This window comes from Thermobia domestica, chromosome 1 (assembly GCF_964235325.1).
Source record: "Thermobia domestica chromosome 1, izTheDome1.hap1.1, whole genome shotgun sequence".
Classification (NCBI taxonomy): Eukaryota; Metazoa; Arthropoda; class Insecta; order Zygentoma; family Lepismatidae; genus Thermobia; species Thermobia domestica.
Genome location: NC_137454.1, coordinates 384,042,471 through 384,056,867, shown reverse-complemented (window position 1 = coordinate 384,056,867; position 14,397 = coordinate 384,042,471). Strand labels below are relative to the sequence as shown.

At 33.4% G+C, this 14,397-nt stretch overlaps 1 protein-coding gene across 1 annotated transcript in view; it reads left to right on the top strand.

Annotated features, from left to right (window-relative positions):
• Positions 1-13,443, top strand: part of Hcs (holocarboxylase synthetase-like protein) — an 89,848-nt gene extending 76,405 nt beyond the window's left edge. Inside the window, exons 15-16 of the mRNA XM_081731801.1 lie at positions 1,573-1,786; positions 4,605-13,443. Coding sequence (XP_081587927.1) covers positions 1,573-1,786; positions 4,605-4,782 — 392 coding nt within the window. The 3' untranslated portion in view covers positions 4,783-13,443. The remainder of the gene's footprint in view (positions 1-1,572; positions 1,787-4,604) is intronic.
• Positions 13,444-14,397: the final 954 nt, after the last annotated feature.

The window sequence follows — 14,397 nt, the reverse complement described above, 5'->3', positions numbered from 1 at the left end:
TTGGCACGTTGTGTCACAAAAGAGTGCACATGCTGTAATCTAAGGTTTATGTTAGATACTCTATGATTTTCAAGATAAACAAGATTAGCAAAAAGCAAGATGTATTGAAGATTCTGAATATATGTCGTAAGGACAAAGATTAGAAAGAATATAATAGTATAGGAATTGTAAGATTCAAAGGATATATTGTTGAAAAAGATTACGAACAAAGGTATGATTGAAAGTGAGAATAAAGTTAACAGATTATTACAATAGTGAACTCAGGAGTTTTGATTACTGGTGAAATACGATTCAGGATAGTAAATGATAAATTATTCTATTATTAAGCTACCAGCACTTAAATCTCTTTAGAAAGTGACAGATCTCAGTTTACAAAGTAATATGTAGTGTCCGTAATAATAGTAGTAAAAAACCTGCCAACACTACATAACAAATTTCAAGGCATTTTTTACTGACCCTGTACAAAGCAGTGGCGTCTATTGTGTGAAATGTCAGTGTGATAAAGTGTATATAGGTCAAACAATAAGGAATATTTGCACTAAAATAACCGAACATTTTCGTACTTCGAAGTCTCGGAGCCCGCAACAGTGTCTGGTCTAGCAACGCATCTTAGAGATTATAACCATAACATTGCGGAGTATGTTTAATTGAGAGAGCAGAAACAGCAATGGAACGAAACATTAAAGAATCCTATTACATCTATAAAGATAGACTCATACTTACTTTGGATAGGGGAGAAATAAATGTGATTTGGAGGAATTTTTTCACTACATACTTTAGCCATCTGGAAAGCAAGCAAGCAAGCAAGAAAAGAAAAAAAAGTGAACAGCAGTGTGCAAAGACAGTAAGTACCTATTCCCATGTATTTAATTTTTTGACAGAAGATTTTTTTTTACATTTCTTAACCTTTTTTACCCTTCCAAATTCTCCTTCATTTCTTAAATCCTTTTTGAATTTTAAGCAAGCCGATGAAGGAAGAAGTTTCTTCCGAAAGCGCTAGTTGTTACATGTGAAGAAAACTCTGCTATATATCTTTTGCGGTGAGTATTAGCCTTTTTCCTTTTCTCATTAAACATTATCACCACTCGCAATATTGTGATACCCTTATAACTTTGTTCCTACTTGTTAGAAATACGTCGTATAATGGTCACAGTATCCGACATTAAGGTTCTTCCGATTTGCTTTGACACATCCATCTCACTTGCGTTATTATTTTTGGTAGTGTTCAAAATTTGGATGTTCACACGGCTTAGTTTCTGAAATTGAATACTAAATATAATATTGTAAATTTTCATTTGACATGTAATATTATCTATCAACAAAATATAACTTTGTTGTGCTGGCAACTGTTAATCTCGTGTTATTGTGGTGTATGTCAAACAATGTCCTCTTGTCGGTATTTGCAACTTATAAAATATTATCGAATTTTATGTATCAGTTTAAAATTTACGATAACGTTTTAAAATAAATGGTCCAACCTGTATATATATCTTGTAACAGAAACATATCTTGTATATCTCTCAATACTGTATATATTTTGAATATAATAATCTTGATTTGTATCTTTTGTAGGATGTGGTGTTAATCTAAATAACAATAGCCCCACAATCTGTATTAATGAAATAATTCGTCAGTACAACAGCCAATATAATCAGAGCCTTCCGATCATTCCCTATGAGAAACTTCTAGCAAGAGCGTTCACTTGTTTAGAAGAGTTAATTACCATGGCGCAGTCTGGTAACATTGAAAAAGTTATGCAGTTCTACTATCAGTATTGGCTTCATAGGTAAGACTTTTGGTGGGGATGAGTGTAGGGGAATGGGATAGTACTGAAATTATAAAATAGTTTCGTCTAGCTAGTATTAGTATGTGATTATCACCCATTACGTTTGAAGATTCTTCCGTTCTTCGCCAATATTCATCTCTGAGGTTGAGATTTGAATAAAAGTTCACATTAGTGTATGCCTTTAGAATTCGACTAATTTTAATGAAATTCGTTAGACCATCACTAAACTGTGAGCAAATTTTTGTAAAAATTGTAAAGTTCGCTTTCGATTTCTGGCATTGGCCAAATGTGTCTTCGACTTTAGATCTCAGTCAAATTTCGCAGAGCCCTTAAGCAGGCCATCGATAACGTTTATATCAGTTTAGGTCCTAGTTATTCGAGTCCTTTGTGGAAAAGGGGAAGCTCACGAACTGATGACATGATGGAATACTACAGTGATTCGCCGTTGGAGTTACCAGTTTTTGAGAGTTATAGTGTTTTAATTGCTAAGACATAGTTTCCTTAGAATTTATGTTGAACTGTACTTATTAGTCGTATTTATCAAGCTAATTGTTTGTTTATAGTTATAAAATACATTTTATGGTACATTGTAGAGTTTGTGATTCTTGTAATAGATTTTCTATAGAAATAAAACATTCAAAATGATTTATACACATGCTATACAGCATGGGCCATAAGTCCTTGATACTAGCAGTTATTCAGTGTTCAGCTGACTATAGTAGTAGTAGCTGATTTACGTTATCGTTCGTAAATAGTAAGTTGATGATACGCAAGGTGGACAAAAACGTAAAGGAGCATGTAAGGTACTTCTAAGAACCAATTCTAATACCTCTCTACCAGAGAGACATCTCACAATTGTATGGAATGGACTCGAACCAGGTGATGATCCATATGGACAAGGCTTCGAGTCATACCGCCTGAACATACTGCGTTTTTATCAGGAATAAATTAATTTTCGTGCTTGAATACTTAAAATATCTGCTAAATCCAGGCTTGTAATTAATCTGTTAAAAAGATAACGATTAAATAAATGAATTAAACGTTTAATCAATTATAATATCATTAATTAATTTTTAATTGATAATAATTGAAAAAATTCTCCGATTAAAAAAATAATCATTTTTTTTCTAAAAAAAAAAATACAAAATAGATATTCTGCAAGGATTTGTTTTGTGATTTATATCAAAAACTTAAAAAGCTGTTTCACAACAGTAATTGCAGAAGTATAGATATAATGCCCCTTACGGAAGTAACTATGCGTTAAAAGTTAATTTAAAAGGCATAATTTTCACTAATATTTTTCTGACTTTTATGATATTTTAATTTTATTTTTTGTAAATTGTCAGGTTTGCTTGAAAACAATGACTTTGGTAATAATAGATTAATGTTCCCATGCCCTTATGCATTACCTTTCACAACTCAAGACATTTCTTATTGCATTGTAACGAAAGTTGTTATTTTTAATTTAACTTTAATCAATTAATATTGAAGCTAATTTTATTTTTAACCATTGCTTTTTTTCTGACATTAATGTTTAACTAACCGTTATCTTTTTTCTGACATTAAGATTTAATAGTTATCGTTTTTCAGACATTGTTTAATTTAACGGTTATTTTTTCTGACATTAATGTTTAATTTAACCGTTATCTTTTTCTGACATTAAGGTTTAACCGTTATTTTTTTCTGACATTAATGTTTAACCGTTATCTTTTTTCTGACATTAATGTTTAATTTAACCGTTATCTTTTTCTGACAGTAAGGTTTAACCGTTATTTTTCTGACAATGTTTAACAGTTATCTTTTTTCTGACATTAATGTTTAATTTAACCGTTATCTTTTTCTGACATTAATTTTTAATTTAACCGTTATCTTTTTTTCTGACATTAAGGTTTAATTTAACCGTTCTTTTTTCTGACATTAATTTTTAATTTAACCGTTACTTTTTTCTGACATTAAATTTTAATTTAATAGTTACTTTTCTCTTACATTATTTTTTTAGTTTAGTCAATTACTTTGTCATAGCCTTAATTTCTGATTTTAATCCGTTAAAATTAATCCCAACAGGAGCAATATCAAATTGCATTTCTTTCTTGATAAAAACTATAATTAAAATCCACTATAGTCATCAGAAAATCCACTGACTAGCAACACTGAGTCTACACGATGGCCAAAACTTAATTGTGGCGGCATCTGGCGATATTTTTCGAAACGTTTCCCTATTTCGTGGATAAGGTGTGTCGTCTACTTTATTAGACTTGTGGGGCCGCGGTGGCTCACTAGTAGAACGTTCACTTCTGGTGTGTAGGGTCCTTGGTTCGATCCCAGCTTACACCAAGTGAGCTTTGTGATGAACAAGTACCGTGTGCTTGGGTTTTCTCGGGAGTTCTTCCGTTTCCTTCCTCTTTATTCATTCCACCATTTCATTCATTTCTCATCATTACCGTCTCTGTTAGCCTAGCCGGCATAACCGTGGGACGTAAAACTGGAAGATTTCATTTCATTTTTTATTAGACTTGTTAATGATACAGATTCTAAGCCTTTTTTAAGCAAGAAAAAACAAAAAAGAGATCGACTTAAAGTTAGGTAAATACGGTGTTTAAGATCAGAAGCGCGATAAATTCTGGAGTCTCGGGTTCGATTCTGGATCGAGTTTCAATGAATTTGTACCTACAGAAGATAAGAATGTCAAGAAATATCCAACTGTTTCATCCATTTCTCATATGAGTTGGGGATCATTTGTATGTTATAGCAGACAGCACAGTTGTTCGTCATCCTATTATTTTTCATTTGTTTCAATTACTTACGTGTTTTGTTTCAGCAACGCTGAGATAGAGGTGAAAGACTCCTCAGGAAAGTCGCAGAAGGTAACCGTTGTTGGAGTTGACGAGTACGGCTTCTTAAAAGTGCAGCCGAGAAGTGGATCGGCTTTCACGGTGCACCCTGATGGCAATACGTTTGATATGATGAGAGGGTTGATTCAACCAAAGAGTAAATAAGAAGATCGTTCACTTTATGATAATACGCATTCGTAGGTGAAATAATTTATGTATGTATATGAGTGTGTGTACGTGTATGAGTATGTGGTGAGAGTTTGTTATATGTTGATTTTATTTTTTCTACTTATTGGAATCAGGTGGTTAAATCGCTAAATAATATGTGGATGGAATGTATTTAATATTGATGTGATCGTGATGCATTTATCTTTATAATTCAACTACAAATAAGCTGTTGCCTTATTTGTGATGGGCATTCGTTGTTAAGCTTGTACAGTATTAGTTATGAAGTGGCATTGGGTGCTAGTCTTCTTGTGACGTAAGTCTTATTCGAAAACAATGACAACTCACCTTTTCTTCCTTATTTATATTCTTCTGTCGCTACTTAAGAATCAAGGAAAGATATTTAATAAATATCTTCGTATGGAAGCAATTTAGAAATCAAATAAAAATAAGAAACCTATTTCGATTGCACCCACTATTTAGAATAATAGTAATATTAAAAACAGCTTCCAGAACATGTTATTTTAGCATTTTCTTTGCGGTGGCTCAGTGAGAGCGTTCACCTCTGGTGCATGGGGTCCCTGGTTCGATCCCAGCTCGCGCCAAGTGAACTTTGTGGTGGACAAACACCATGTGCGTGGATTTCCTCGGGGTTCTCCCGTTTCCTCCCACTTTCTTCATTCCAGCATTTCATTCATTTCTCATCATCACCGTCTCCTTTAGCCTAGCCGGCATAAGCGTGGGACGTAAAACTCAAAGATTTCATTTTTAACATTTTTAGACTAAGCTTCATGTTTTGTTGTTGTTATGTTTTTATATATATTAACTGAACCTGCGCTTTCTACACAGCACATCATTCACATATGAACATGAATCTCCTTGTTATTCCTCACATCTGTACATATCCCTTTACAGACACAAGTGAAGGACGTCTTGATAAAAATCGGTAAGGGTTATAAAGGGGAGATATTTTCAATATGTCGCACCGTTTGCAAGATCTGATTCTACTTTTGGTTGGAGTTTCTAATTCATGTATGAATAGCGTTTTCTTTCTTCTTGCATGCAGTATGTAATAAGCAAATACATTACACACACAATTAATTATGTCAGTGATATATGGTGTTCATTGGACAAAACACTTTAAACAATAAAGATTCATCTTAGACTGGAGAAAAGATTATCCTTCGTTTTTTATTATCATTTGGCTATAACACAAATGCCGGAGATATATATATACTAACCCCGTATATAAAAGTTTGTATTGGAATGTATAACTCGTAGGATATGATGCTTTACTTTTTAAAATTTCAATACTTCCAGTGTACCCCTAAAAAATGTAGTAAAGAAATAGCGGCCATTTAATATATATATATATATATATATATATATATATATATATATATATGTATGTCCAGTTAGAACTGAACAATCTACACAAAATTTGCAATCGGTCACTGAAAATGACACCTTTGTAGAGCTTGTGGTTTCTGAGATATCACTGTCAAAAGAATTCGCCATAAACATATAAAATTTTCTTGACCACAAACATATATAGAGTGTCTACTAGAATTCCACAATGAAATTTCGTGACTTTTTCATGACCTTTTGTTTACTAAGCCATAACATTTCGTACCACTCTCAAGAGCGAATATGGGTGCGAATTAGGCCCAATTTTCATGCATGCGATAGAAGCATGCCTTGCGTGCGATTTGGTAGCGTCTAAAGCCGATTATAGACATTTTTGGTGGTGAATTTTGACGTTTTAAAGAATAGAATTTTCTAGTCTGTATTTATATTTGTACAGATAAAAAAAAAAAAATCGTGACTCAAAAGCTAAATTTCATAACTTTCATGACCGTTTTCTGATTTCGTGACTTTTTCATGACTCGTGACTTTCGTGACCGATAGACACCCTGATATACACCTAGCATTTTAATATATAGATATTTTGGGGAGAGAAAAGGAGAGGTTTTGATTTTGATGGCATATCCAAAGGATTATTATATCATCATTTCCCTTATTATATCATTAAGAGATGCCACCATAGATGGCCGTAGCCATTTAGTAAGAGGTGCGTTGTTTTCTGCACAATTAAGTTATTTTCTTATTATCATTATAATCTAGTTTGGAAAATGGGCCTTCAAGGTGAAAGAAATTGATAAAATATACTTAGTACTTCAAAACATATATTTTTTTCTTTTCTTTCCGAAACTAGCTCTGTGAACTTCACGTTCACGGTATTCATTTAACATACGAGACTTAACGACCGATGACTTGTCTGACTTGTCCTTGGTGGCTTTAGAGATTATAACTCTTATGACTAATTTGTGTTTTCGTAAATACCTTCTAGTATTGTATTCATAGGAAGGATATATTAATATGTAAGTGTGTAGAGTTGCCTTGAAAAGAAACAGTAATGCACCATAAAAGTCTTGCTACAAACAACAGCATAATAGAGCTTTAAAAAAAAGGGTGGATGTTCATTGTTGTCGAATAAGACTTTACATTTAAAAGACAAACCAAAGATTTTTGTCCAAACGATGGGTCAGATTGCATTTTATTGTGTGACATTGCTATGTTGTTTTATAGGTGCACAATAATTACTACTTTAATTATGATCTTATCATACAAGAATGATATCTTTTATTGTTTTTCGTTATTGAATGATAATAAACAAACATTTGTTATCCAAAACCAAAGTGAAATGTTGTATAAAGGATATTAATGTATTGATAATGACCGGAGTATTGGACGTACTGCTTTTAATCGGGAAATCTCGGCCTGGGTATGACTGCCAACCCCGTAACTTTCAGTGTTGGCCTAGGATTAATTTTAGACCGTCATTACTTCATAATAATCGGAATCTGGTAGGTTCCAGTGTGTTAAATCTATCATTTTTATCTATATTTTATTTGTATCGTAAGTTTTCCAATGCTTTCCTTATTTATATCCGGTAAATGAGGGGATTACACCTTAAATACAATGTTGATACTTTATTTTTCCTTCCCTTGAATGATATTTGCTAGTGGCAAAGTAGAGTTTAACTTCGCAGCGTATATAAATCACTGTAAATACATTACTTTATTATTTGTGAACGTGGGTTCACTCGATGGACAATATATTTTTACACAATTTCATAACAGTAACAACTCGTGGTGTTCCATTTAATAACTCAGTCTCTAATATTTGTTCAACATATTAAAATGTATCATACTAATTACCAAGCAGAAACCAACTATCACAAGCCACTAACAAACTTAAATATGATAGAAGTAATTCAGCATGGACCTAACCAATGCAATAAACAATTCTGTGGCAACCAGATTTAAGGTTCTTTTCACTTAATTTATCTTTACTGTAAACCGGTGCGGTTACCATTACGGCAATATGCGTTTCTTATTCTTTCTCTTAACTTCCCAACACCCTCGAAAGTTTATGGCTTGCGAGACGCCTTTTTAGTTAAGATGTATGGTCAGCACATCGGCTTTTACCACAGAGTTCGATCCCTTTTAATTCTGATACTGAAGCGACACGTAAAATTGTGTGCCTTTGAGACCCACATGCACAAAGTAGCTTAGAAAAAGATTAATTGAAGATTTTAATGAATTTTTTGTTCTAATAGCATTGCCTTTTAAATAGTGATGCTGAATCAGTGGCGTAGAAAAGGAATGAGGGATCACTCCTTTCTCGCTTTGCGCCTTTTCCCCGCTTTCCGAATAAGTCACTATGGGACCTAGATCTTGTTTATTATTCGCAAATAACAAGCCTTATATTCAACTTCACCATCTTAACTCTCACTACCGAAAACGAAATTTTACCATGCATCTTTTAATCGATCATATTTAAGAGTCTTATCTTCACGATATTTCAGTGTACTCTGAGACCATGGTCACGTGCAATATGCGATGTAAGGAGAAATTATCACTTCTATTCCATTATATAGACTAGAAATTGGGGCTTTAAAAAAAATAGGGCAAGAAACACACTGTACAGAGTGTCTCAAAAGTCCCCTGACTCAAAGTTCCAACAAAACATAAGCGGAGAAACCGTCTCCAAATATGATGTTCTCAATCTAAAGTGAAGGAATTTTCTAAATCGAACGAGCCGTTTGGGTTATGCACTCTTTATGCGCGCAATGTTAAATGAAAATGCAACATTGCCATTTATCTGAACCCACAACATAAGTGAATGAAGTTATTGTCTTTTACGCTAACATGGCAATGGCCAAACCCCTTGCTAAACAGTAACTTCATTTACTTCTGTTGTGGGTCCAGATAAATGGTAACGCATTTTCATTTAACATTGGGCGCATAAAGAGTTTACAACCCAAACGGCTTGTTCGATTTAAAAAATTCCTTTACTTTAGATTGAAAACATCATATTTGGAGACTGTTTCCTTCTTACATTTCGTTGTGGTTCTGATAATAACAGTTATCTTATGTCAGGGGATTTTTGAGACACCCTGTATAATGGAGTAGAAGTGATAGTTTCTCCTTACATCGCATATTGCACGTGACCATGCTCTCAGAGTAAACTCAAGTATCGTGAAAATGGAACTTTAAATAGAATCGGAGGTGCAAGATATATATATATATATATATACCCTAGAGCTTATGTCAGTAAATCTTTCAGTACCAGTGGAACGTGAGTACATGTGTTCCAAAGGTGTTTTTGATATTTCATTAAGAAGTCGTTCATTGAACAGCTTAGCTTCAATGTCCCATTGGTCTGATACTCTGATTAGCAAGGTTTTCTTATATATCTTTTTATAGACATGTAGGTGTTGTAAGCTATAACTTTGTTCTTCATATTTTATTTAGCAGATGACTCTTCTGGGGTTTACTCTGTTCCCTCTGTGATGAATACATTTTTATTTCAAGTTGGGTTATTTTATTTATGATATGGGCAAGATAGCATAATGAAAATGTGAGTATCTAATGAGATACCGTGTAAGTATCGTTGATTTTTCTATATATCAACCAGTAGAAAATATGCATTTAGTTCTGTTCATATCCTGTACTTTTATTCTCACATGGAAGTCAACCTTCGAGCGGGTATCGGTTTGCGAAAATGCATCTAGTTTCAGGTAGTATGCCAACGTAGTAGCCACACTGAAATATCGTTTCTTGAGAGATCAGTGAACTTCAGTAGTGTAGGGTTTGGTCCGAGGAAAGATCGTTGACCATTGCAGCGAACACTCAGCGCTATCAGGACAATTGAGGAAAAAGTAGCGAACCCCGGTCTAGAAAGCTAGCATTAACGGCAAGGGGTGGTGATGTGCTGACCACATATCACTCTAAAGGCATCAACGCCCTGGCCCCTAAGGGCTTTCACACAAGGAGTTTAGTTTTAGTATCAGTAAGTACTAGTATGAAACAACGCACAAAACTATTTCTGATTCATTACAACTGGGATACATGTCCCATGTTGAAATAATGGTTGGGAACACATATCTGACGTAGAAATACCACTGGGTTATATCCCTCCTACCTGTATGTAAATTACTGATACTAGATCAAAAGTTGTTAGATCAAGAGAATGAGACGTCGCTCTTACAGAAAACTTGCACACCATGTATAGTCTTAGTTGGAAAGCCTTTAGGTGAGAGACTTCCTAAGATAATAGTATAAAACAAACCTTCAGAAATTAGGGTATACCAATCCGAACTGGCTTGAGTGAGCAAAGGATATAACGAAATGACATTATTTTGTTTTTGTAGCGATGAATTTTCGAAGTCCTTAAGCCACGCAGTTAGACCAATTTATTTATATTTGTGTTACAGCAAAAATTACCAACATCAAAAGTGGTACTGAAAGGGGTTAAAAATTAAAATATTGGTTACACGTGTCCCGCTCTCAAATTAATTGTAATAATGAACTGAACCATTATTATTAGGGATTCTAGATACGCCTTTTGATTTTATAGCTATTCCGAAAGGAATTTCGTTTGAATTGGAATGTATTCGACGATACAAGTGTTTTAAAATAGAAATAACACTTCTAGATTCTGCAGGTATAGTTCCGACAAATTATTGTCATGATTTTCTGAAGTTAATGCAGAATTCAAGATGTTGAAAAAAGTGACGTGTTAACGTAGTTTAAACGATTGCAAAGATTTTAGTAAAAGTAAATAATTCATCTTAATGCTTGTGATTGAGGGGTCTTTGTACGTTTGTTTATTTGTTCAGGATCGAATTTTACACAGTTCTTATTGAAAAAGCTTGTAACTCTGCTTTTCGTTTCATTTTTCTTTTAATTAGTCGTGAAAATTTTGTATTTTGAAAAAAATTGAGATTTTTCATACCTTAGTGAATTTCAAAATTCTTCACCGAATAAAATTTTAGGAGTGTTCGAAAAATATTTTTTTTAAAGGCAAAAAGAATGCGACTTTCATGCAAATAATATGAGGCATTAGATATAGAGTAATACTCGATAAACATTAACACAGTAGTTGACGTTCTGTGCAGATAAAATAACGACAGAATTTTGCGGAAAACTCTATGTCTAACACTTTATTTCGGCTATGAATTTATAATAGAGTGGATAGGGAAGATATAATGTTACATAAGGGTAGTCAAAGGGACTTGCCTTTGATCTCATTTTAAACACCATTTGATACACTTGTAAAGCAACGTCCTCTAAAGACGTATATATTTCTGTATTAACTCACACTTCAATGTACCACTTTCCTAATGTCCTTCCAAAAATATTCTTTCAAATTAATGACCCTTATTCCTCGTTTCTATTCAACTGCACGCGAATTTCATATACCTAGGTAGAATAGGATCATTTAATAAGAAAATATATGTACATGAAAATATTTGCAGCATATAATAAATGTTTCTGAATTCCAAGTAAATGGTGATAGTCTTTAAGAGATTACTAGAAGCACATTAAAACTGTTAGATTACTTCATTTATGGTAGATACAACAACAATGATGCCTTTTAGTCGTCTTCCAGTTCAACGTATTCTTCTCTATAGTTTTACTAAAATTTTGTCAGTCTTGTACTTTGCTATTAGTGAACAATATTAATGAACTTTCCTTAATAAGAGACAAGCTTTTCATTTGCTCTAAATATATAATAATAATAATAAGAAGCTCGGTGGTAGAACGCTCACCTTTGGTACTAGGGGGTTTCTAGTTCAATTCCAAGCCATGTAAGTTTGCGGACAATATCGTGTCCGTAGCTTTGTTCAGGATTCGTGGTTTCCTCCCACATTTCATTCCACCAATTCTTTCGTCGTCGTATGAGAACCAGAGGAACGTAACTCCATTTTCGAGGGTTTACAGGAGAGGAATTTTTTTTTTTTAATAAGATAATAAACACATTATTGCATAGCAGACAAGTCAATGACAAAGTCAACTTTAATAACACCAAGTGAGGCTTTCGGAATTAGGTTTATAATCAAGCAAACAAATTTTCCATTTTTGGAGTTACATTCCTTTCGTTCTCATATGACGATGTATCATAAACAACATAAACAACGGTTTCTTATGTTCTTTTCCTTTAAATTAAGATTCCGAGAAGTAAATTCAAAAAATCAACCAAGAGAAAGTGAATATAATTGAAGCTTAAATATGTCTATGATTGAAGCAAAAGAACCCCGGAGCGATGGTAACCAGGAATCGGATAAAACATCACATACAGCAAATAGAGTAAACTAAGCGCATTTGTTGGCATTTCATTAGACAAGCAGAGGAGGAAATGAATATTAAAGAAAAGAGCGATAACAAGAAAATCATTTCACACGCTATATTAGTTTCATTTATTTCTTTTGAGTTTAATAAAAATTTACATTGAAAATACACGTTATCTACATTAAGCTGTGAATTTTTACGTGTATTTATATTATTATCTTGTATTGTGGCGTTATTTTCACTAAATTGAAGGAAAGAACACCACCGCTTTCGAGAGCTATAGGAAACGGATTAATGAAAACGAATGATCATAACGTGTCGTATGAGAATCAAAGAAATGTAACTCCAAAAGTGGAATTTTTGTTTCCTTGATACAAACCTAATTCTGAAAGCCTCACTTGGTATTATTTCAGTGTTATTGAAGTTGATTTTGTCACTGACTTGTCTGCTATGCAATAATGTGTTTGTCATCTTATCAGGCCAGTATTTATATATTGTGCGCCCTTGTGCTCTAAATAATTTGCCGCCCCCTACCGAAAACGACCAATATTAGAGTTGAATTCATAGCTTTGGGGGTCACTGAGATGAATAGTAATGGTTTTAATCCAATTTAACTTCAAGGTCATACTCCACTCCTCTGGGAAGGGGCGAGATTTTAAAAGTAATCGAAAACGACAGATGATAATGTTGAATTCATAGTTTTCGAGGTCTCTGAGTTTAACGGTACCAGTTTTTATGATGTTCAAGTTCATTTTCACCCCTTGGGGTGGGGTGGGAGAGGATGACTTTTTAAAAATGATCAGACAAACTAGCTAATTAGTAACTACTGTAACTAGAGCGAATTAAACACATATTTTCTCGCGCTTGCGCTGGACTCTGCGTTTGCTAGTTTTAAATAATACTTTATTGTGAATCTTAGAAAGAATTCCAAAATTTTGCCGCCCTGTGCTCAAACACTGAATAGTACTTACCTAAATACGGACCTGCATCTTATTAAAACATTTGTTGAAAAAAAAAAAAACTTTTCCCTCTCTCCTATAAATCTACGAAAATGAAGTTAGGTTCCTCTGGTTCTAATACGACGACATGATAGTAATATTTTCAAATTTTAGCGACAAAATGAACTGTATTTTTGCCAGTATTTTATATATTCATAAAGGTTTTCACTGAAAATATTGAAGAAAGAAAAAAAAAAACGAAAGAGAAAAAAGCGTTTTAGGCGGAAGAGCAAACCCCTCCCTTTACGTATCGAACACTGATTTAGGTAGTAAAATATGCGTGGGAAACATCTTCAAAGACGTAAAACGACGTAATCCAATACTTGTAATCATTTGCAATAACAATTTGCTTGCAACAGATAGTACCATACATTCACTATAAGCGTAATGCTTTATATACTTGTTCAATGATCATAATATTGAGTTATGGTTCTTCAGGCTTACAAATGGAAAGTTTGCACGAACAAAGAGTGATGAATGAGTAAGGAATATCTTGTTAGTAAAGATTTTTTTTTTTTTTTTTTTTAATTTTTAGAAATGTTCCCTGTGAATAGGATCATAAAATACAATGGTAATGTTATTCATTAGTAAGGAATAAGTAAGGTGGAGCTAGAAATAAATATTTTGCATATATTTGCATTAAAACTTCCAAGTTACACGTAATAAAAAGGCCTCAGTTTATGACTCCTAAAACGTTATAATAAGCTTTGTTCGGATATTTACAACCACCTGAATAGTTAGGTGAGAAGTTACTTGATGAACGACGTAAGTTCAAAACGCAAATATAAAACAGACAGATGACTATTTTTTATTAATTCACTATCTTGTTTTGTAAAATAAATAAATAAATAAAATTAAATAAAAATCTAAGTGGAGATTAGGACTTAGGCATCACGGGAAGCCGAAGAGTAACAATGCCTATTTTCGTTGCCCCTGATTCCGGGCTCAATACAGGCTGATGAAACAGTCTCCTTTCG